Raw genomic sequence first — 23,919 nt, forward strand, 5'->3', positions numbered from 1 at the left:
ATTCAAATTTTTTTGGGCGCCATTTTTTCATGAATTTGTAATGCCCAAAACAATTTGAAGTGATTGATATTCCAAAATACTAAATAAAATAAGTTCCGAAATGATCAAATATATCCTCCATTATTGTGGCAATGTTAGTGAATATGCATTCAACAAGATAAACCAGGTTAATATTTCACATGTTAGAGAGTGTAAAATTGAATTATCACATTGTTTAATTATCTTTCTAATTTATTTCTTCAATCTCGGGTATTTTATTTTTTGCGGCCTTTTTAGTTGAATGTTCAACCTTGTGACCTAAAAAGCTAATTCAAACGAAGATTCTTAGACCATGCAATTTGAAGAGGGGGTTTCCCATCTTCATCTTTTTCATTGACGTTTGCACCACGAGAAATAAAGAATTGAGCAATTCGTTTACTTCTATTTTCTACTGCAATATGAAGAGCGGTTTTTCCATGATCATCTCTTTCATGGATATTTGCACCATGTAAAATAAGAAGCTCGACTATTTCTTTACTATCCGAAAATGCTGCAAGATGAAGGGCGGCTTTTCCATTATCATCTTTTCCATTGATATTTGCACCATGTGAGATAAGAAGCTCAGCTGTTTCTTTACTATTATATTCTGCAGCAACACGAAGAGTGGTTTTTCCATTATCATCTCTTTCATTGATTTTTGCACCATGTGAAAGAAGAAGTTCGGCAATTTGTTCACAATTTCTATATGTTGTATAATAAAGAGCGATTTTTCCATGTTCATCTTTTTCATTGATATTAGCACCTCGAGAAATAAGAACCTCTGCTGTTTGTTTACAATTTTTTTCTGCTGCAATATGAAGAGCGGTTTGTCCATATTTATTTTTTTCATTGATTTTTGCACCATAAGAAATAAGAACATCTGCCGTTTCTTTACTATTATGAAATGCTGCACAATGAAGAGCCGTATTCCCAGTTTTATCTTTTCCATTGGGACCTAAGCCATGTGAAAGAAGAAATTCAGCTGTTTCTTTACTATTATTTTCTGCAGCAATAAAAAGAATGGTATTGCCATCTTTATTTTTTGCATTGATTTTTGCACCATGTGAAATAAGAACCTCTGCTGTTTCTTTACTATTATTTTCTGCTGCAATTTGAAAAGCAGTTTTCCCTTCTTCATCTTTTGCATTGATATTTACACCATGTGAAAGAAGAACTTCAGCTGTATCTTTACTATTATATTGTGCTGCAATATGCAGTGCGTTTTTTCCATGATCATCTTTTTCAATGATTTTTGCACCATGTGAGATAAGGACCTCAGTCATTTCTTTACTATTTCCACATGCTGCATAATGAAGAGCGGTTTTTCCATGATCATCTTTTTCATTGATATTTGCACCGTGTGAAAGAAAAACCTCAGCCGTTTCTTTACTATTATACTGTGCTGCAATATGAAGTGCGTTTTGACCATTTATATCTCTTTCATTGATATTTACACCATGCGAAATAAGAAACTCAGCTATTTCTTTACTATTTCCAGCTGCCGCAGTATGAAGAGCTGTTTTCGAAATTCTATCTTTTGCATTGATGTTTTTAACATGAGAAAAGAAAAATTTACAAAGTGGTAGAATTCCAAACATTGCTGAATAAATAAAACAATTAAAAATGTTATTAGTTTGATCGAAATAAACTAAAAATGTTTCAAGATTATGATATTTTCCGCAATCAGATAAATCGATATCTAAATGGTATTCATTCATCAAGAATGTAATAAAATCAATGTTATGTGAAATAATTGCGTATTTCATGCATTCATTTTCTGATGTTTGATGCTTCAAACATTCACCCATGATCTCCGGATTTCCACCTAAAAACGAAAAATTTAGGCAAGTTTGAGTTATTTCTGAGTTAAATTTTGTTCGCAAAAATTTGAAACAATCAACTGCTCCGTAATAACAACATAATTCAAGTAATGAATATCTATTGCCAGATTTTGGATATAAATTGCTTCTAAGTTGCTGATTATTATCAAATCCTTCTTTTTCAGCGATTAAAATGAATTTTGTAAGATCATTATTTATAATTGCTCTGTAAATTGTATTTTCTAAACGAGCGTAAATATTTTTTAAGTTATAAATCATTGATATAATGCTGGTCTCTGTTAAATGATAATCATCTGTAATTTTTTTCGCAAGAGCTAAATATGACTCTACATAGCGATTATTATACGGAATAATATTGTAAATATCTTTGATTATATTTTGGGGGAGACGCTTCTTTGAATCAATCAATTCTGATTTGAGAATTTTGTAAATCGAGTTTAAATCTTCGTCATTTTCTGTTTTTAGCTGATACAACGCATTATATGAATCGATATAGTATTTATAGGTACTTCTCAGTTTACTGTATTGATCTGAATTAATGTATCGATCAGACATTAAAAATTTACAAAATGTCATATTTTTTCATTTTTCCATATTTTACATCTTTTAAAATTCATTAGGGAAAAGCCTATGCTACACATGTTAGTATAATATTGAGAGGGCCTGAAATTTTTAGGAGACATTAAGTATTTATATCTTGTAATCCAAAGAGATTAATATGAAACTATCTATAGCAGAATGCACCAACATGGACTAATACGTATAGTTAATATATCTACATTGAATGAAAGTAATGATCTATTCTTGGAAAAAGGAATAGATCATTTTATGTTATAAAACACTTTTGAAATTCATGAGTAGAGGAAAAATCCCATTCTGTTCATGTTTAAAAACAAAATCTACAGAGAAAAAAATATTAATAATTATGAAATAATAAGCAAATTTTAGTCTGCTTTAATAAGCTTCTTACTGCTGTGTCTCGTTCTTCTTGGAGATCTTCAGCTTGCCGAGGAACTTGGAGCGTTCTTCCTTTGTCTGGAAGCGGCCGTGTCCGAACTTGGAAGCTGTATCGATCCACTTGAGGTTGATCTCTTCTGTGGCGATACGGCGTGTGTTGATGTTGATTGTCTTGCGGAGTGTGATGGCGCGCTTGACTGTGCCGACAACGGAGCCCTTGATCATGAGGAAGTCATCCTTGACAAGACCGTAGTGTGGGAAGCCACCCATTGGGTTGATTGACTTCTTTGTAAGATCGAAGGATGTTGAACCACCCTCGTTGATCTTGCCCTCAACTTCGGCAGCACCGATTCTGTAGATGCGCTTGTTCATCTCTGTACGGTGGTGGCAACCGCGCTGGCCGTAACGAGCGACTGACCAAAGAACACGAGCTGGGTTCCATGGGCCGATGCAAGCAACTTTCCTGCGGCCACGGTGGGTCTTCTTCTGAAGACGCTTTGTGCCGTAACGGTGGATAACACCTTCCCAACCGAAACCTTTGCCAACACCGATTGTGTCGATCTGTTCGCCCTCTGTGAAGACATCGGCGACCTTGATCTCCTTTTCGAGGATGGACTTGGCGTAGTTGAGCTTAGCAGCAACATCGCCACCGTTGATCTGGATTTCGATCATGTGAGCCTTCTTCTGGCCAAGGTGGTTGCCCTTGAGGACCTTCTTGGCGCCCTGCTCGTTAGCATCAACACCGCGTGTTGTTGTCTTGGCGGACTGTGTGTGAGCGATGACACGGATGACTGTAGCCTCCTTCTGGAGTTCTTCGAGTTGCTTCTCGCGCTTCTCAGCAGCCTTGCCGTTGGAAAGGCAGGAGAAAGCCTTGCGAGCCTTGGACTGGTACCAGTTCTTGTAGTAGTTACGCTTGACTTCTTCGTTGACGTAGGAAGCCCAGACTGTTGTGACTGGCTTGAGGCCCTCGACTGTTGGCTTGTAGCCGATGATACCAACAACGAACATTGGTGGTGTCTCAAGGATTGTGACTGGTTCGCAAGCTTCCTTCTTGTGGAGACGGGAGTTTGGACGAACGACATCACGGAGAACGTGTGTCATACCGGCCTTGTAACCGATGAAAGCGCAAAGATGTGGCTTCTGGGAAGCATCATCCTTTGGCCATGAGCGTACGCGGCCACGGACGGCATGAGAACGGCCACGTGGGAGGAAACCAAGGGAACCACGACGTGGTGCATTGAACTTACGATGAGACATTGCAAGAAAAGGTCGAGCCACGCAGCGGTTATTTCAATGGACCCTTTGAAATGAGAACATTTTAAAAATCAAACGAAAAATATGAATTAAAATAATCTGTTGTTAATTTTTCATCCGAAAATTTTAATCCTGACACAAGATTTAAATCAATTTTTCATCAATTTCCAAATTATCAGGCTAATATTTGAACGTTGCAAACCAAAACCTCAAAATATGGCGTTTTGTTAACATGAATTAAAAATAAGTTGTAAATTAATAAACACAATACAAACATTTTTAATAAAATTACTCTATATTTGGAGCAGGCAGTCTAGGAAGCTTTTTAAGCGTCGAGACTGCAGTTAATGGCCGCTTTATATTATAAGCTTGACTTCCAATTGAAACTAAAGGTTCATAGCCAAATCGAGCGTCAACTTCCTGCTCCTGCTCGATTAGACGTGACCTATAGTCAAGCATATCTCGTCCTACCATAATTAAATATTGATTTTTGGCATGAAGAGCTTGAGTTAATTTTTCTATTTGATCCTGCTCTTCAGACCTTGGTCCTCTTAACGACATTTTCTTCTTTGCTTCATCCAGCTTTCTTTGGGCTTCATCAATTTCAGGAGATTCATATTTTTTGTGATTATTTGATAATTTTTCTTTCTCCTTCATAATTCTTAATGTTTCCTCTTTCAACTGCTTCTCCAAGCGTTTTTCGTTTTCTATTATATATAAATTCTGCTTATCAGCTTCGAGTTTTGCTTTTTGAGAAGCATTTTCTATTTTGTTGACTCTTCCTGTCTTTAAATCTGTTATTGACTTGAGAAGTTCTTCCATTTGCTTTTTGGCAACTTCAATGAAAGATTTATATTTAATATCAAAAGCTCTTTGTGAATTTACCTTCTTTTCTATCAATTTCTGTTCTTCTGATCTTAAAATCACAATCTCTGACTCATATTTTGCGGTTAGTTTAGCACTTTCTGTCTTTTGTGTCTCAATTTCTGTATATAATTCAGCTTGAAGAGCTCTGATCTCGCTATCAACAATTTCCTTACGTTTATTGATAGTTTCACTACTTTCTTCTTGCAAATTTTGCAAATGTGCCTTCAAACTGTCAGTATTTGGATCATCTGAAGTAATTGCAATATCTAATGCTCTTTGTTTTTGTTTCTTTAGATCTATCAACATAGAAGCAATAGTGTTATCGTATTGAACAAGCTTACTCATCATCTTAATTTTGGCTTGTCCAATTCTATGTTCAACATTATCACTTGAACTAGTTCTTGGACGAGTATTTGTAAGGGAATCATATTCTCTTTTGAAATCAGCTATCATCTCCTCGCGTTCCAATTTAATTGCTTCATTTTTTTTGGACTTTTCTGCCAGCAAGAAATTGTAATGATTTACAACGGATATTTCGGATCTTGGAGGGCTAACTTGCATAATTTTGACGTATTCTTTCTTCAATTCATCAAATTCATTTTGATATTTTTCTTCAATTTTATTAATTTCATCAAAATTATCATCAAACATATCCAAATTCTTTGAAGATTCCGAGTTTAGTTTAGATTGGAAGTCTAAAAACTCTCTTTGAATTTTTTGAGAAGCGATTTCAAAATTTATATCAGATTTAGCTTTCATTGATCCATATTCTGCATCAAGCTTCTTTGATTCGGTTTGGAAATTGGTCTCAAATGAACTTTTTAACTTATAAATTTCTGCATCTTCTGTTTCTTTCAATGTACCTATTTTTGCATGATAGGCACCGATTAATCCTGATAAAGTAGCCTTATATTTCTTGATTTCAATCTCAGAATTTTGAGATTTTGATTTTATTGATTTATTATTTTCAATTTGGAACTTTTTTGAAGCCATTTCCTCTTCTAACTCCTTCTTATACTCAGATATATCATTATCGTACCTGTCTTTTGTTTCTTTTACGATGTCATCAAAAGAATTTGCCATTTCTGCTTGTTTTCGAACCAATTTTGCAATTATATCATCAGCTCTTTCTTTAAATATTGATAATTCAGTCATCAAATCATTTATTGAAGTGTTAAGTAAACTAATTTCTTGTTTTTGATTATTTTGAAGGTCAAGAGCTTCTGGAGAAAATTTCTGACGTATTGAATCAGTTTCTGAACTCTGGCCAAATATATCTTTATCATATAATCGACTAAGATGTTCATACTCTGATTTATAACTTTTTTCTTCATTTTCAAGCTCTTTTTCAAGATCTTTGACTTCTTTTTCATGTACTTTAGCTAATTCTTCTTTTTCAAGTTCAGCTGTCGATTTTTCTTGTTGTAATTCTGATTCGAGATTTTCAATTATATTATGAAAATTTTCTACTTCTTTTTGATTATTTTCTTTCAATTCATTCATTTGATCTATCATAGCACGAACTCTCGAATGGAATCCAACAAAATTATTTTTATTTGTATTTTCTGTTGCAGAAATTGACTTTTTAAGGGATGAAGCAGCTTCTCTGATATTATAAATCCTTTCTTTTTGTGATTTTGAAGATCTCCGACCCATATTTGGAAGAGGAGTTGAAGCTCGAATTTTTGTTTCTTCTCCTTTTTTCTTTTCTTCAAAAGATTTCATGAGATTATTGATTTTTTCTTCGGATTCACTTTGTAGTTGTGCATATCTCGTTCTATTATCTTTATCGATTGCAGCTAATTCTTTTCTGGATTGAAAAGACGCGTTTTTTATATTTTGTTGTAGCTCTGTATTGAATTTTGAGAATTTCTCGTTTATATTATTGCTTTGAGATTTGATTTCTTCATTAATTTCTGTAATTTCTGCGATTATTGCTCCAATTGCTTGTTGAATTGAATTTTCCCATGAATCAAATTCTTTATTTGATTCATTGAATACATGATTGAATCCTGTTTTTAAAATGTCATATTTTCTATAAAAAGATTTATGTACAGAATCGATATTTAATCCAACATTGATGTTATTAATGATTCTTGTTGCATTTTGCTCATAATTATCGAAAATTGTGCGTTCGTTTGACTGATAATCTTTCGATAATATCTCAACTTGAAATCTCTGTTCATCTAAATTCACTAATAAGTATTGTATAACCTTGTGCAGTTGCGAAAGCTTCTTACACATGTTATATTTGGAGATTTCTGGGTCGCTCATCTATCCGAACCCTCTCCAATATTTACTAACGTGCATATTTTCAGCGAATTGAGCAGATTGTCAAAACATAATCACCAAAGAGTAAAATATAGTTTTCCTTGATAATATCCTCCCAATGTGAGTAATTTTGATGGCCGATTTAATTTGTTAATAAAATCAAGTGGAATCTATGAAAAACATATTAAATTCGCCGATGCACATTAATGAGCTACACAATTAAACCTTTTCCAAACAATATTTTTTCGATTCATTCAAAATCGGAATGAAAGAGCATTGATTAAGAATTTTCAAGTGTGCACAATGATAAAGACAGAACTCACACTATTAGAACTCTTCTGTTCTAAATTCATATAAGTTTTTTAATATTACCGTTTTCCGTTCTGAATTGTTTTCAAATTTGAGGGGAAAACGGAAATATTATTAACCATTAAAAATCCAAAAACGATAAGATGAATTTACTCATAATTCAAAGAATGCATTTATTATATTTTTTTTCTCACAATCTTTTTTTTTTTGAACAAAAATATGAATGACAATAATTTTACTCCAACTCCAGTAGTGGAGCCAAAAAATAATAATCCGGCCGCACAACAAGAACCAGGGGCAATAGTTGTTGAAGAGATACCGGAATATGATTATCAAGATTACATTAATCAACTCGGAAATAATAATTATCAAACTCCACAAGACGATACTGACATAACACAAGAAAACACAAACACAACACAAGAAGATGTAAACACAGAACAACCAAATATCAACACAGCACAAGAAGCTCCTCAAAATCCACAAGATGATACCGAAAATCAAGAGGAAGAAGATTTATTCACATGCCCTATTTGTATGGAAGAACTACACGATCCAGTTGCAACTCCATGCGGTCATGTTTTTTGCAGAAGATGTATTGAAGAATGGCTTATTCGTTCAGAATGCTGTCCAAACTGCAACGCACCAAACATAACAAAAGATTCGCTGATTACTATTCGAGGACAGGGCGAAGCCGAAAACAGACCCGAATTTGATAACTCTTACAAGAATAATAGATGGTATCACAAAACATATAGATATTTCAAGAAAAACTATATCTCTATTCTAATTATTATTCTATTTTGTTTGGTGTGTTTGGTAGATTAATTCCAAACTCTATTTTTTCCTCCAGTAAAGTGTAATGTTTTTATTTTGATTTACTTGTTTCATTACTTATCTGATACAATCTTAAACTAGTTCGAAAAGAAGTATGTAACTAGTTATTATGGAAATTTGGAACTTGCACAGGCTTCTATTTTGACAAATATGCAATAAATTTATCCTAAATGCATTTGTTCTGTTAATTTTACAGATTATTATTTTCTAAGTTGAAGACCATCTTGGATTTCTCAAATGTGTTGATTTCATTTAATTGTAAGTTATATAGATAAGGCTAGAACTTGTAAGGGTTATCAAGTAAGTCAGGAATTTCCAAATTATTTTTTGTCGAAAACAAAAATCTTTAAACACGCGCTTTTCCAGAGAAGAATGATGAATGCTGATTAACACCGGACTCTTATTATGTTTCCAGGCATGTATAAGTTCTCGAGATTTTATTACTGTGAAATTCTTGGAAATTGTTGATAGTCCTTGGGTTTGAGAAAAAATGTATCTGTTACAGTGGGTTTTAGGCCCTTTAAGCTTGAAAAATGTTATTAGATTTGGAATGGTAATATTCATCTGTTCGCTTCATTCAATTTTAACACATCTATTACTATCCTTAAGGATAACAGATCATCTCCTAAAGTAATTTGCAATTAACTATTGATCAAATCGAGCGTAAATATTTCCGGTATATGATTTGACTCTTTTTTCAATGTTTGAGACGATTTAAGATTTAAATATATTAATTTCAAAGACAAGAATTTTTTGCGACTATTTTTTTTTCGGAAAAAAACCGGTAAAAACGACTTAAAAGTTGGACTTTATAATCGGCAAAGTTTAAAATTTTCAATGCTAAGCTTTCTCCTTTGTTCTTCTCTAAGCAGCGAAATTACAATTGACCCAGGAATGTCTACAGTCGAAGTATCATATTATTTAACCACAATAAAATTTAGTACTCGGGCCACTTATGTTTGCATATTAAATCCGAAAGAATTTGTAGATGTAGATCTCAATCAAATAAAATCAGTATATGAAGATATAAATTCATTGGATATGAGAGCAGATCATAAAGAAACAGCGACTTTATATATATTTTATATTACAGAGTATTCATCCGGATTAACATTTGTCGTTCTTTCAGGAAAGACTGAAGCTAAACTGATGAATTTTCCACGTTCTAACGGTATGGTGAATAAGGATCTTATATTCTTATCTTATACAAATTGCGACATTGAATACTTTGGAACATATTATAAATCTTCTAGTAGGTGTATTGATGAATACAGTGTATACTATGAAGAAAATGGCCAACTTAAAGAAACTGTCCCAACAAGAGACGAAGACTTCAAAACCATTACAAATACTAGATATGTATGGGTAAGAGTATATAAATGTCCAAAGATTGCAAATAGCAATTATGGGATAATTTTCAAACAATTTTCAGAAAATAAAATTAATGAGCCAGATGGATACAAGCCAGGTTCATATTCATCGTCAGATGGAGGATCAATTATTGATGTAGATCAAATTATTCGAAATGTAGTTGAAAAACCTATTATTATCGACTATGCTAGGACAATAATATTATTTGATGAAAAAGTCTCAGTCACTTATCATACATCTCCAACATTAAGGAACGACTTTGAAAAATATCCTGTTGACTTTAATTCTATTAACATTTATCTTCACGAAGAAAACTATACATATGATAATGTTTCATTAATAGTAGTTCCAAATTATTATCCAAAATTTACGATTTTTGCTACACCTATGGACAAAAATTCATTTTATAATTTATTGAATGATGGAAAATATCATGATTCAGTCGATAATTATTTTGCAGATAATCTCAATAATTTCAACCCTTCTCTAGGACATAATACAATATATATTCTTCCAGACCAACAAGTTACAATTGTTAAACCAGATATTCCAAAATTATCTTTCATTTTAGTTAACAAAGAAGATTATTTTGATGAAAACAATGCAAAAATCGAAACTCATATCGAAAACCTTGATCATAATATTATTATTAAACCATCATCTCAAGTTCGAGTTTTTGAATTCTATTTACTTAACATGACAGATGTAGATCAATACATAATTTTATACAAGAAGCTTAATGATACAATAACACTTGATCATAGATCAGTCGATTACAATGTCAATTGCCTTGCAGTTTTCAGCTTGAAGGATCCATATGAGGAAAAATATTATGATTTATATTCTAATATGGATGACTATTCAGAATCCCACAAACTTTTAAGGTTTTGGAAGCTTCACTTTTCTCAAACAAAAACTAATGATTATTTCCAAATTAAACCAGTTACAATAAAGGAAGATACATTACGTGATAGTTACCATGAACAAAGTAAAACTGTCGATCACCTAATTCTAACAAACGTACAAAAAATATCTTTTTCTATGTCAATAAAGTGCAAGTTAAATTTAAACAAATCAATTCATTGCCTTTAAACAAAAAATATGATACCGATATATTAATTTCAGATACAAGAACCCATCCTATTATGATTGAAGATTCTAATAGTTTCTATGATGAAAATGGGGAAAAATTATTAATTGCCTATGCAAATAAGAAATTTCTAACTATATCCAAAAATTCTCCAATATTTCAATGGTCATGGGACGCAACTATCAAAATTAAAGTTTACGGTGAAACAAATGGGGATTTCATCGAGTTTATCGATTTATCATTAACAAAAGTATATTATATAGGCAAGAAAATAGATGGTTTTTATACAATTTCCATTATTCCAATTATTCCAAAGAATTCCATAGATAGCGATTGTTATATGGTTTTTGAATATCCAAAAGCTACCAAAATCGAATATTCAAAATTTCAAATGTATGAATTTAATAAATATTCTAATGCATATTTATATGCCTCATCCAAAACACCCGCAGATATAGATTTCTCAAGAGTTGATAAATCATTATGTTCTGGTTTACTCGCTTGCAAAGATTTTTTACCTTTTGATGGTTTTCTTAACGTTCCTCCTACAGGTGTCGCAACAATTACATTTTATTATGGATTAGTTATCTTTCCAGATGCTGAAAACTTTATTAACGAAAATGGTGATAAATTAGAAATTCATAATCAATTATTGATGGAACAAACCTTTAAAATAAAGAGAAATCCAAATAGAGTTTATGATCATAATCAACTCTATTATGTTTACATTCCATTATGGAACAAGATATTGTCAGCTGCGCTCGTTGTTAATTATTATTCCGAAAAGTATAATGATTATTTATCAGCTAAAAGTGGATCCATTTCAGCCAAAACCATTATTTTTGTGAATTCCCTAATGAGTACAATGAAATCTACAACAAAGTTTAGAATTATCGGAAATTACATCTCAGAAAAATCCAGTTCAGAAGCTATTAATGAAATACCAAAAATGCGATATGCTGTTATCGCACCAACACGTTATATTTATGCTGGTGATAAGATTTTTATCAACAGTTATTACAAAGATTCGCCAATCCATGAATATAACTACTTTTCTAAAAATAATTGGTATGATAACGATTTTGTAAATATATCCGCTAATTCAGTTTCCGAGTTTACATTTCATGATGTTGAATATCCAAAAATAGGTAAATTTGATGTAAGATTGACCTCAGAGAATAAAGTATTTCAGATCGAAGAAGGAACATCTGTCTCGTTATATTCAGAAGATTTCAAAGGTGTTTTGGCCATTGCAAAAACTGAAGGTAAAGAAAAGGATCTTCTGAAATATGGAATTATGAATGTCGATTTTAAGGGAAGTGGACAACTTTTATTAAGCTATAATGGAGCATATAGTTCCAAGACCATTACAATCAATATGTACAAGAAACCAAAAGAAGTTTGCGAAGAAGTTATTGTATTCGGATCGTCATCGATTTCATTTACAACAAAGGGAATTCCTTCAGAAAATATGGTAAAAATACCAAAAGATTCACCAGTCTGCTTATATATTTTCTTCTCCTATGGAGGAACAAAAATCCAAATTCTCGATTTAGATAGTTTTGCCCTTACTCTTTCGAGAATATTTGAAACCTTTTCTTCAAAAGTTACTCTGTCCACAGAAAACACTTATGATGAGCCAATGATGATTCGCATACAACATCCTGATAATGATGAAGAAAAAACATTCACAATCAATATAGAAAATCCTTATTCCGTTGAAAAATCATATATTCTATCAGCTAATAGTACTTACAAGTCTGCTTCATCATCTGAATTAGATAAGTACGTAATACCATTGGAAGAAGAAACTAAGAAAGATGAGGAAGAACCTAAGAAAGATGAGGAAGAAGTCAATAATTCTAGTCCAAGTTTAAGTACGCCAACAAATGCTCCAACAAATGACATGATTCAAGAAACACCATCTAATAACAAAGGCAAAACAATTGGTATAGCTGTAGGCGTTGTCGCAGCCACATTAGTCATTGCAGCTGCCATTGTAGTAGGATTTATTCTTTTAAAGAAGAAACAAGAAGGAAATACTCAAAATGATGAAGAAATTAATTCGGATGAGAATAAATCCGAAAACGAAATGGACATATAAACAGTTCCATTTCAACACTTAATTTTTTATTGCAATAAAAACATTGCAAATTTTACATTTTTATATTTTTTTTTCAATCTTCTTTAGAATAGATCTGCTAGTTTTTTTATATATAAACAAATATATGGGCTCACAAAACTAATCCAATTGAGAACAATTCAAATTAATGGGCAAACCTCCCCCAGCGAATGAAAACGAGGAAAATTCATCTCCACAGAATTCTGACATACAAAGTTTGATTGACAATATGATTAAAACTCCTTTAAGTCCTGAAAATGAAATCAAATTTAAAATTCTTCTTAATACATGCTCATATACAGATTTAAATGAAGCTCTAAGTTCTATTTTAGCATCTTTAATACAATCGTTTCATGAAAAAGCAAACTTAAAGCAAGGATCGGACTACAAATTTTTTATATTAAAGCCATTATCTGAAATACGCTATTCAATTGACGAATCATTAATGACAGATGATAATATGAAAACTATTAATAGTATTGTTCCTAAGCTCAGCTTTGATTCTTTATATTATCTTTCATTAATACTAAAAAACACGATAATCTCTCCAAATCTTAAACAATCAAAACCACTACAAAAATTTATGGACGTTTATTATGATTCCATAGATAGATTATGCAAATTTTACATTGATGAATTTAAAGATAAGAATTACAAGAAATTACATATGCTAATTCCAATATTTGACTCATTTATAAATACAGCATCCTATGATATTCCGCTTAAATTCACCGCAAAAGGAAATTTTTCAAAAATAATTCAATCAATTCTTTCGATTGATCTAGATCCAGATGTTTTTCGAACATACAAAACATTTCTTTCGCTTAAAATTAAGTCATACAGGCTTCTTTCTTATGATCCAACAATTATTGATACAAATTTAAATGATTTACTTATTGATGCATCGAAACTCGCATTAAAGATAGTTTCTCCATTATTGGATAAGCTAAATGAACTCCAAACCGTTTTAATTTTAATTATTACGAAAATTTCGGAAAAAAAGGAAGAATCAACCGAAATCATGCAATCAGCTCTTTCACAAATATATTCTTTATTTAATCACTCTCCACAATACAGAATTTTTGCAATCAAAATTTTGGATCAAATTTGTCAACAATTTCCTGATATATTTAAAGATTCATCAACATATGTTCATTGTATCAACAAATTTATACAAGATCCTGTAATTAATCCAATGAAACGTTTCAATATTTTAGAAAATTTAATTGATGCCATACAATTCACAAATGACAACGATTATGTAGCACATATGAGTTTTATACAAGTATCAATTGGTTCTTTGATGAAAAAATATTTTAATAATTTAAAAAATTTTGTTGATCAGAAAACAATTGAAAACCACAAAGAAATATATGAATTATCAGAAGACATGTATCATGCGATGATAATTTATGAGAAAATTGTTGTTCCTGAGAAACAAGTTTCAATAATTTTGGATGAATCATTCAAAAGTGCTCGAGAAATCATGGATGTTTATGAATACAATCTTAGATTCATTACATTATATCAGACATACATAAATTTCTTTTCTAATTTCACAAAGGACTCAGTTATTCCAAATAATTTTGATGATCAAGCGAAATTAGTTTTAATTTTATCAGAATTGCAAAAACAATGTGATAATTTAGTAAAGATACTACCAATACTATACAAAAACATGCCAAAACCAATAATCGAAGACATTTTTACAAATTATTTTAATAATTGTTTTGACGAAGGACTTTTCACGTTAATTAAGTTTGGATATATGGAAAACAGGGATTTATTTGGTGAAATCTTCAGAGTTTTGATTGTTGAATCATCAGAAAGGATATTAAAGAACAACAATGTCAGAAAACAATTAATTTTTATCAGAAATTGGGTGAATTACGTAATAGAATGGCAACAAACAATCAATACAAAGATTGTTGCAAATGATGTTGATTATATAATGTATGCATGCGTTATAACTATTTCTAATCACACATATTTCGAAGATTCCCTCAAAACATTACTTTCTATTTTCAGTTTTCTGACAATTTTCCAGATAAAGAACTCTTTTTTGCCTGTACCGACAAATGTAAGGGATATATTGACTGCCTCCGTTAATTATGACATATTTATACCAGAACTAACTGATTTCTTGAATCATGCTTTCAAAGCTGAACCAAAATATTTATGTGACCAAATGATTTGTTCATTTTTAATTCAAGCTCTTCCAAAAATGCCTGAACAAATATTGTCAATTTTAGCGAAAATAAGAAAAACAGATAGAAAAACATTAATAGAAGCAGAAAACAAATCTTATTTACTTTTATGTTTGAAGAATATTTTGAACAAATTGGATAACGAACAAAAAAGAATTTCTTTGAAAATTATTTCTGACATTTATAATTATTGTGATACTCCGTATCGAATTCCTCAAAGTTCTGAAATTGTTGATCACAAAGTAATTGACATTGTTGGTGATTTCGCAATTGTTGTAACAGAATTTAATTCTATCGTTAACGGTTTATTACAAAATATTTTGAAAACACCAACAAACAAATTGTTTGATCTACTTGAAATGGTTTTGACACCTTATTTGAAAGAAGTTATTTGGTCGGACGATAAACATCGTTTTGTGTCAAAAATTTTCTGTCAAATAATTGAAAATTGCGAAGAAAATAGTTTTTATTTCTTCAAGAAATTGATAGACAATACGAAAAATTCTTTTATTTTGTCACATATTTATTTTGCTGTTTCTAACTTTGGACCTTTAAATGAAAAACTAGCGAAATTAGTTTTAGATCAAATAGAAACAAAAGAAGATTTTGTTAACCTAATAACTAATGCAACACTTTTCTTCGAAATGAAGATATCAATGGGAGAATCAACAAGAATTTTGTTATTAAAATCAATAACAAAATTTGCAAATAGAAAAATTATTGATGTTCCTTCGTTTTGTGATTTTATTTGTAGATTAATTAATTCAGACATTATTCCTGATAATAATTGTAGATATTCCAAATTGTTGTCTGTTTATGAATTGAGATTAATGCCGAAATGGTTACAAAAAGCAACTTATTTTTGCAAAGAAGTTTTTAATGAACAAAATGAAAAAGAAGATGGAATTAAATTATTTGAAAAACTGTTAATGAGAAGAAATCCTTATGAAGCAATGATTTATATTGAAGTATTAGAGAAATACAAAGAAAAAGAAGTAATCGACAAATATATTTCTCTTTATTTCGATTCTTTCATGGAAATTCCAAATATAGAAATGGCTCAAATTCTTTCAATTTTGTTTAGATTTAATACGAATTTAATCAGTAAATTTGCTGATAGAATGAACAAATACATGACAGACAAATTTGTTAATGAATGGCCGGAAATTATCATTGAATTTGGAATACCTCTTATTGATCAAAGTTTGACTGAATATAAAATACAAACTGATTTTGTTTTGGGATCTATTGATCCGAAATTTGGAATTATTGTTCCAAGACATGCTGTTTTATTAGCACAAGCATTGATGAAAACATCTCCTGAACAAAATGAAGAAATTATTTCTTTCATTGATGAACATATTTCAAGTGTTTCTGAAATGAATGATATGTTTACTAATTCTGCAACAATTACTGAATTATTTGATTCTTTCTTGGAATTGGCGCCACAAAAATTCACAAAACTTTTGGAACAATGTTTGGAAAGATCTACAACAATCGATGATGATTTCCCTTCAAAAGATGATGCAATTGAAGCTCATTCTTTCATTGGAACATTGATTCATTTGGCTTCTCATTCAACAATTCTAAAACAAGTAAAAGAACAAAAACTTTTTGACAAATTTGTATCAAAAATGTCAAAAATTTTCGAAATTTTGCCATCGTTAGTGACAGATTTGACAATTGAAGATTTCTGGAATTTCGCAAAGTATTTTGATGATTCTCTATTTAATTATTTCAAGAACAACAATGATATGAGTTTCCTCACAGTATTACCTGAATTTTTATTAACAAAGAAATCTGATTTCTTCACAAAACAACTCAAAAACGATTTATCTTTGTTGAAACGAAAATTAAATTCAAAGAAACAAGAAGCGGTTTTTATCAATTTATTATTGTCACTTTTTGAAAAAGAAAGCAACGAACAAATTACAGAAATCATAACTAAATACAAAAGTACAATTCATGATACAAAAACAGATGCGTTTCTTTTATCAAGAATTACTGAATACTTAAAAACAACTAAAAATAATAATCAAAATGAACAAATTAAATATGAATTTATTCCAGGAAATAAAACATCTCATAACATGACAATTCTTAATTTCTACAAGAACTCTATTAGTGATAACAACATTTTCAAGACATTTATTAAGAACATTGATATCTATGACAATGGAAAACTCAAAGATTTAAATATTGATTGTGATTATTTAATTAAAATAATCAACAAAAACATGTCAGATGGAATTTTCCTGTTCAAGATGTTTAACTTCATTGGAAGTAACATGGAATCGTTTAGTAATCATATAGACAAATTATATCATTACTTGCAAATCGTATTGTTTACATTTATGAATATAAATCACGAAAATTTCAAGAATTTGTCAGTTTTCATTAAACCGATTTGCAACATTCTTAAAACGAAATCAACTGAAAACATGAATAGTTTGTTCTTGGATATACTTTCTAAAATGCAAGACCTTCATTCTGATGATAATAATGATATAATCAAGTTTTATCCGATGCTTGGAGAATGTATTTCTGAATTACCAAAAATAAATTCACAAGAAATTTTTGAAAAAACACATCAAGTTTTGCAAAAATTGCTTTCAGGTAAAAAAGATGAAAAAGCAATTTTAGCAGTATTAACATCTATTTTGTCAATGACGAAACACATGGATATACAATCTAATTATGTAGATCTTTATGCTTCAACTCTTTCTTCAGAGAATTTTGAAATTTCTCTTCAAACTTTTAGAATTTTACAAAAATTCATTCATATTGAAATGGTTAGAAACATATTATCTGATAAATTTGCAACAATGAGAGAAATAGGAAAGTGTTTATCAGTTATATTGCTTTGGAAACAGAATATGCCAGTAGATTTTTCGATTTCTTATCTTTTGAAATCGAGTTTAGAATTTTCTTTTCATTCTGTTGCTCAAAATTTCTTGACATCTTATGTTTTCTACAATGTTTTCTCAAGTAACATTGAGAATTCTTTGTCTGTATTATTAACATATGTTAATGATGCAATAAGCAGCAAATCAGCAAACAAATTAAAAGCTGTTTATAATGCTTTGATTAAGTTAATGAAAGATAAAAACAAAATTGCAGAAAAAATCTTGGGTTCATTAACTCAAAACAAAGATTTTGTTTCTGTTGTTTGTGATAAGAATATTAATGAATTCTCTAAATTAGAAACAAATGTTTTAGAGTTACTTCCTCAAATTCCAAATTGTTCTATTTGTTTCGAAAACAAATTCCCTGAAAATTCAAAAACAAATATTGTTGTGGCCGCTCAAACATTGTCGAAGTTATTTGATATAAGTCAATTTGATTCATTAAGGATTTTGTCTTATTTCACAAAAATGGAAATCAAATTATTGGCAAAAATAAAAATTGAAGAAAAGAATGAATTTCTTCAAGTAAAACTTCGACAAAGTTTCGATTCAGAACTTGGAGATTGGGATAAAACAAAAGTTAATTTAAGTGACAATCCTGATTTCATTGATTCTACTTATGAAATCATTCCAAAACCATTGATTTATAGTCATCATCTTTATTTCGACAAAGCTTTCAAATCATTAACAGATTACAATGATGAAATGACTGCTGCTGTTTCTTCTATGGCTCTACAAAGAGGAGAGAGGTCAATATTAAGGACTTTCTGTGACGGATTGCCAAGAGATCGTGTTCCTTCTCAAGAATTGTTCGGAATAATTAAAAAACTCAAAAATGAAGTGATTCCTTTGACAAAAAGTGACGAAATTTGTCAATTTGTTGTTATTTCTCAAGTCAAACAATTTATTAGATCGATTTCTAAATCGAAGGGAATTCCAGACTTTGTTATTAAGATATCTCCAGCTGAAATGACTGAAGTACAAAATAGTTTTGAATCTATTTCACAAAAAATCAATAATTTGACAGGAAAAATTTTACCAGTAAAGCCAAATTTGATTGAGAAATCAAACAAATGTTTCATGATGAATCAAGATGAAGAAAATGATATAGCAGAAAAGAACGAATCACAACTTTTAACATTTATGTTAAGTTGTCCAATAAAAGATGAAACAGAATTAAAGTTTTGTTATCCTTTAATTCGTCAAATTCTCGAAAGAAACATGAAATCATTTGTTGCTTATTCTGCTTTATATTATCTTTATAAAAATAATTTGATTTCCGGCAAGAAGTTGATGACTTCTTTAGTTCCAATTGCAAGAATTCCTGCAGAGTTTTCACATTTATTTGCTCAATTTGTTAACAAAGAAAATCCAAGTTTAGAATCAAGAATTCATCCTGCTTTTAGTTTCGTTATCCATCCTGGGAAAAACAAATTTGTTCAATTAGTTCTTCGGAAATCAAATGAAGAAAGATATAAAATACTAATAGACAAATCTCAAAAAGATGAGTTCAAAGAAACATCTTATTACGAAAGATTCTGTTTGCAAAACATTTATCCTTTGTTGGAAACACATTTACAAACAGATATAATTGAGATTTCCTTTAAATACTCATCATTGGATGCAAATTATTTAAGTGTTTCTGCACTTTTATACACTGGAGAAAGAATTAATTATTTAGTAACAAATCAACCATTTACAACTCCAGAAAACACGACTGCAGCAAGGGAAATAACAAGGATATTTGGAAGATCTCCTTCTAGTTTAATGAGGAACCAAAGATTGATGTATTTCGATTCAGAAAAGTTGTCTGATGATTGTTATTTAACAAGAACAGATAATTTACCTTTTGTTAAAAACGAATCTGCCGTTGAATTTAATTCCATTCAATGCTTTGATAACAAGAAAGAATATGTTGAATGGATGACACAGTTTGCATATAATTATGCTGCTCTTTCTTCTATTTTGTATGTAAGAAATGCAGAAACATTCAACGGACATAAAGCATTGCTTGACAAGAGATCAGCAAATGTCAGTCAATTATTCATGGAAAGATCAGAAAAACAAAATGTAATGAAGGTATTTGACGTGAAAAATGTTTTAATAGGTCCATTTAGAAATGCATTCATTTCTGCATGCGATGCATTATCATTGAAGAGTGTGAGAATGAGAATGATTGGTGTTTGTTTGCTCTCTGATACAAAAGAAGATGCAACGAAAACTGAAAAAAAATCACATTATTTATCTCTGAGAAATAATGATTCTGATGTTTTGCAAGAGAGAATTAATAATCTCATCACATCAACTGATACAAAACCATTCTCATGGTTTATTTAATTTATATCTTTTTATTATTTTATAAAGTAAAATTGTTATTTTTATTATATCAATCATTATATAAATTCAAGTTTTTACTTTCTTATTACAGTTGATTTAGGCTTACAAATAGATATAAAAACGTATATTCACATGTGATATATTATTTAGTAAGATATTGCCAAAAAATTTCATAGGATTGCTGTAGAATCTTATGAGGGCTTCAGAATTACCTGAACTAGGAATAACATGACATAGAATAATAAGTTGTTCTGAAATTCCTGATTTGTTAATCATTTTCAGATAATCAGAAGATTTGTTTTCAATAATAAGTGCACATTGAATTGAGTTGCATGCGTTGAATGCAAGTTGTTCAACAGTTTTAATTGAGAGAGGGAAATTAATATATTTGAGTTTATCACAGTTATTGAGTGAATATTCTTCAATCAAAGAAACACTGTTTGAACTAATACTTATGTTCTCGATGTTCCTGCTATAATTGAATGAATAACTACAAATAGCAGTACATTTGACAAATAGAATTTTATCATTTGAATTACTCAAATGATAAATTAGATACTTACCTGTATCATTTTTATAGTAAAGAGTATTATCAATGCAATCATATTTATCTGATGAAAAATCATTTATATCAGTCAATGAATCGCAGCCAGAAAACGAGTTATTTGAAAAATATTCAAGATTATTTGATTTATTGAATGTGATCTGACTAAGTTTCGTACAGTTAAAAAATGAATATTCTGAGATTGTTCGGATTGAAGACGGAATGCTAATTCTCTCTAAAGAAATACAATTTTCGAATGATCTAGCTCCTATCATTGTTAATCCATCTCGCATGTAAACATTTTTCAAGTTAAAACATCCTGAAAAACAATTTTCGGATATATTATTTATATTATATACTATTTCTAACTGAGTGCAGTCTTTAAATGCATTGATGCTTAATTCAAAGTCAGTCAATGGAAAGCGTACATATTTTAACCCGGTGCAATTTACAAATGCTAAAAATCCTAAGGAGTGCAATTGAGTATTCTCAAAGTTAATAGAATAAATGCTTGTACAATTTGTAAATGAGTAAGGTCCAAGTTCTGAAAATCGGGATTCTTTTTCAAATTTTATACTGCCAAGAATTGAATTTTGAAATGCTCTTTCTCTGATTTTTATATAAGATTTAGGAATTGTTATTCCATAATAAATGGATGTGTGATATCCCCAATATTCATAAACTTCTGTTTGTTCTGAATTAGATATCAACAAATTTGAATCAATAATAAGATCTTGTCCTTCAAAGTATGAAATCGAAATATCCGTATTTCTGGCTATTGATTCAAGAGAAAATAAGATTTTACATGTAAATGATAATTTCAATTTTGGAGAATTTTTGGTACTAAATAAGCGTTCTGGAATATTCATTGTTGAATTAGGAAATGATATTAATTCAAGATTATCGCAATAATCAAAAGGCTGACTTCCAATAAATTCTACAGGTTCTATAAATGTAACATTTATCAAATAATCGCAATTCCAAAAAGCACAGTTTTCAATTATTTTTACAGTTTTTGGAATTGTTATTGTAACTAGATTTGATTCAGAAAAACTCATTTCTCCAATAGATGTGATGTATTCAGGAATTTCAAATGTTTTTAAAGATTTGTTACATATCAAGATTAAAATACTTTTATTTTGGGATAACAAAGCGTCATTGAAAACAATGAAATGATTATTATTGGGATGAATAGTGAGGTTTGTCAATATGCATCTGCTAAATGCATTTCCATTGACTTTAGTAACTTTTTCTGGAATTTGAAAACAAGTGATATTAGTACGAGAAAATGTATCCCATACTAGCTCAGTTAAATTTGAACCCTCTTGGAAATACACTCTTTCAAGTTTTTTGCACATGGCAAATGCCGCAAATTCTATAATTTTGACTGATGCTGGGATTGTAATACTTGTTAATAAATTGTTATTTGAAAATGATTGTCTCCGAATCTCAAGAAGTCCATTAGGCAAGAGTATCTTAGATACATTATAACAATTGTAAAAAGCACTACTCGATATTACCCTGAGTTTACTGCAGGATGACAAATTAATAGTAGTGAGGTTCTTACATTCATAAAATCCAAGATTTCCAATTGTGGTTAAATTTGGATTTTCTTGAAAAGAGAAAGATATTAAAGTATTAAGAAAATAAAAGCAGCTATTTTCAATTTTTTCACATGCTGCTGATATTCTAAAGTACGGAGAAGTATCTTTGACAATTTTGAGTGTTTTTCCATCATTTGAATAACAGCTTTTGTTGATATCTGTATATAAAGGATCAATATCTATAGTCATAATGAATCATCACATACAGTTTCTACTTTGAATTCGTTTATAAAAGTAGTTATGAATATAGATACAAGGTGATGTGAATTTTGCATCCCTGGGATGGACGATACACCCAAAGTGTCACCTTTTTGGGATAACAAAAATTTATATATATGAGAGTTCTGCAAATCATATGCACAATATCTATTCTGCCTGACTTCTTGTATATAGGAGTCAGGCTGAATAGATATTGTGCATGTGGCAATATAAGTATTTCCGAGATTGCCATCGTGCGCTATAGTACACTACTTCTCCTTGGTCTAGCTCGGTTCCAAGGATATCGGTGTTCAAGGATTTGGCAAGGTCCTTCTGAAGTCTCTCATTCGATGAGAGATTTCGGAAGAACCTTGCCTTAGAGTATTCCAACTCTTGTTCTCTTGTCCCTGAATAGTCAGAAAAGCTATTTGACTACTTAAGGCAGAGATTATCCGAGGTCCCTCATTTGATGAGAGGCCTCGGATAATCTCTGCCTTAAAGTTGTACACTTGTAGTCCATCAGAATGTAAGTATACACGGATAGGACAGCTTTCTTCTGAAGTCTTAGATTTGATGAGAAGCCTCAGAAGAAAACTGTCCTATTTTATAATAGGAGGAGTTTCAGAAGCTCCAGAGCTCCCTTTCGTAAGGAATAGGAGCTTTGGAGCTCCTGGTTCGAAGATGTGCTTCGCATCTTTCATCAGCATAGGATATTTATCAACTGGGACTCTGTTGATGAAGACTCAGGAGCTCCAAAGCTCCCTTTCGTAAGGATTAGGAGCTTTGGAGCTCCTGGTTCGTAGATGGGCTTCGCATCTTTCATCAAAAGAGGCCCAAATGGTAAATATCCTCTGCTGATGAGCTTCAGGAGCTCCAAGGCTCCCTCTCGTAACGATTAGGAGCTTTGTAGCTCCTGAAGGTAAGGTAGGATTGCTCTGATCTCTAATCAGTAGATGCCATGCCTCATTATGGACTCTACTGACAAGAGATCAAGAGCTCCAAGGACTCCCTTTTTATCTAGTGGCATTCTCACCATTTAGTAGGATCGCTGATCCTACTAATGAAGTGATCACTTAATATACGTTTTGAATAAATTGAATTTTTTTACAAAAATTTAGTATTTTTTATAAACATCACATATATATTATAAATACGTAAATATATTCTTTAATTCAAAAAATTCAAT

The 23,919-nt window shown here is 30.6% G+C and overlaps 9 protein-coding genes across 9 annotated transcripts, besides 2 other annotated features; 5 read left to right on the forward strand and 4 right to left on the reverse strand.

Moving 5' to 3' along the window:
• Nucleotides 1–305: 305 nt before the first annotated feature.
• Nucleotides 306–2,414, reverse strand: TVAGG3_0710280 (ankyrin repeat and SOCS box-containing protein 4 family; the record flags this gene model as incomplete). The annotated part of the gene is made up of 1 exon (XM_001310828.1): nucleotides 306–2,414. One exon carries the CDS (start codon nucleotides 2,412–2,414, stop codon nucleotides 306–308), a length of 2,109 nt encoding a protein of 702 aa, XP_001310829.1.
• A 368-nt stretch (nucleotides 2,415–2,782) lies between these two features.
• TVAGG3_0710290 (60S ribosomal protein L3-related family) lies at nucleotides 2,783–4,090 on the reverse strand (the record flags this gene model as incomplete). Its single annotated transcript, XM_001310829.2, has 1 exon — nucleotides 2,826–4,073. The coding sequence occupies one exon, from the start codon at nucleotides 4,071–4,073 to the stop codon at nucleotides 2,826–2,828; it is 1,248 nt and encodes a 415-aa protein (XP_001310830.1).
• A 268-nt stretch (nucleotides 4,091–4,358) lies between these two features.
• On the reverse strand, nucleotides 4,359–7,211 carry TVAGG3_0710300 (TAG-278-related family; the record flags this gene model as incomplete). Its single annotated transcript, XM_001310830.1, has 1 exon — nucleotides 4,359–7,211. One exon carries the CDS (start codon nucleotides 7,209–7,211, stop codon nucleotides 4,359–4,361), a length of 2,853 nt encoding a protein of 950 aa, XP_001310831.1.
• Nucleotides 7,212–7,736: 525 nt separating this feature from the next.
• Nucleotides 7,737–8,516, forward strand: TVAGG3_0710310 (ER-associated misfolded protein catabolic process; the record flags this gene model as incomplete). The annotated part of the gene is made up of 1 exon (XM_001310831.1): nucleotides 7,737–8,345. One exon carries the CDS (start codon nucleotides 7,737–7,739, stop codon nucleotides 8,343–8,345), a length of 609 nt encoding a protein of 202 aa, XP_001310832.1.
• A 675-nt stretch (nucleotides 8,517–9,191) lies between these two features.
• Nucleotides 9,192–10,817, forward strand: TVAGG3_0710320 (uncharacterized protein; the record flags this gene model as incomplete). Its single annotated transcript, XM_001310832.1, has 1 exon — nucleotides 9,192–10,817. One exon carries the CDS (start codon nucleotides 9,192–9,194, stop codon nucleotides 10,815–10,817), a length of 1,626 nt encoding a protein of 541 aa, XP_001310833.1.
• Nucleotides 10,818–11,206: 389 nt separating this feature from the next.
• Nucleotides 11,207–12,919, forward strand: TVAGG3_0710330 (uncharacterized protein; the record flags this gene model as incomplete). Its single annotated transcript, XM_001310833.2, has 1 exon — nucleotides 11,207–12,919. One exon carries the CDS (start codon nucleotides 11,207–11,209, stop codon nucleotides 12,917–12,919), a length of 1,713 nt encoding a protein of 570 aa, XP_001310834.2.
• Nucleotides 12,920–13,085: 166 nt separating this feature from the next.
• TVAGG3_0710340 (uncharacterized protein) lies at nucleotides 13,086–15,189 on the forward strand (the record flags this gene model as incomplete). Its single annotated transcript, XM_001310834.2, has 1 exon — nucleotides 13,086–15,189. A coding segment is annotated over one exon (2,104 nt), but the record flags the coding sequence as incomplete, so codon positions are not given.
• Nucleotides 15,190–15,396: 207 nt separating this feature from the next.
• TVAGG3_0710350 (uncharacterized protein) lies at nucleotides 15,397–20,433 on the forward strand (the record flags this gene model as incomplete). The annotated part of the gene is made up of 1 exon (XM_001310835.1): nucleotides 15,975–20,387. One exon carries the CDS (start codon nucleotides 15,975–15,977, stop codon nucleotides 20,385–20,387), a length of 4,413 nt encoding a protein of 1,470 aa, XP_001310836.1.
• Nucleotides 20,434–20,489: 56 nt separating this feature from the next.
• On the reverse strand, nucleotides 20,490–22,824 carry TVAGG3_0710360 (surface antigen family; the record flags this gene model as incomplete). The annotated part of the gene is made up of 1 exon (XM_001310836.2): nucleotides 20,490–22,724. The coding sequence occupies one exon, from the start codon at nucleotides 22,722–22,724 to the stop codon at nucleotides 20,490–20,492; it is 2,235 nt and encodes a 744-aa protein (XP_001310837.1).
• A 430-nt stretch (nucleotides 22,825–23,254) lies between these two features.
• Nucleotides 23,255–23,325: a mobile genetic element.
• Nucleotides 23,326–23,346: 21 nt separating this feature from the next.
• Nucleotides 23,347–23,652: a mobile genetic element.
• Nucleotides 23,653–23,919: the final 267 nt, after the last annotated feature.

Source organism: Trichomonas vaginalis, chromosome III, assembly GCF_026262505.1.
Source record: "Trichomonas vaginalis G3 chromosome III, whole genome shotgun sequence".
In the NCBI taxonomy this organism is placed as follows: Eukaryota; Parabasalia; order Trichomonadida; family Trichomonadidae; genus Trichomonas; species Trichomonas vaginalis.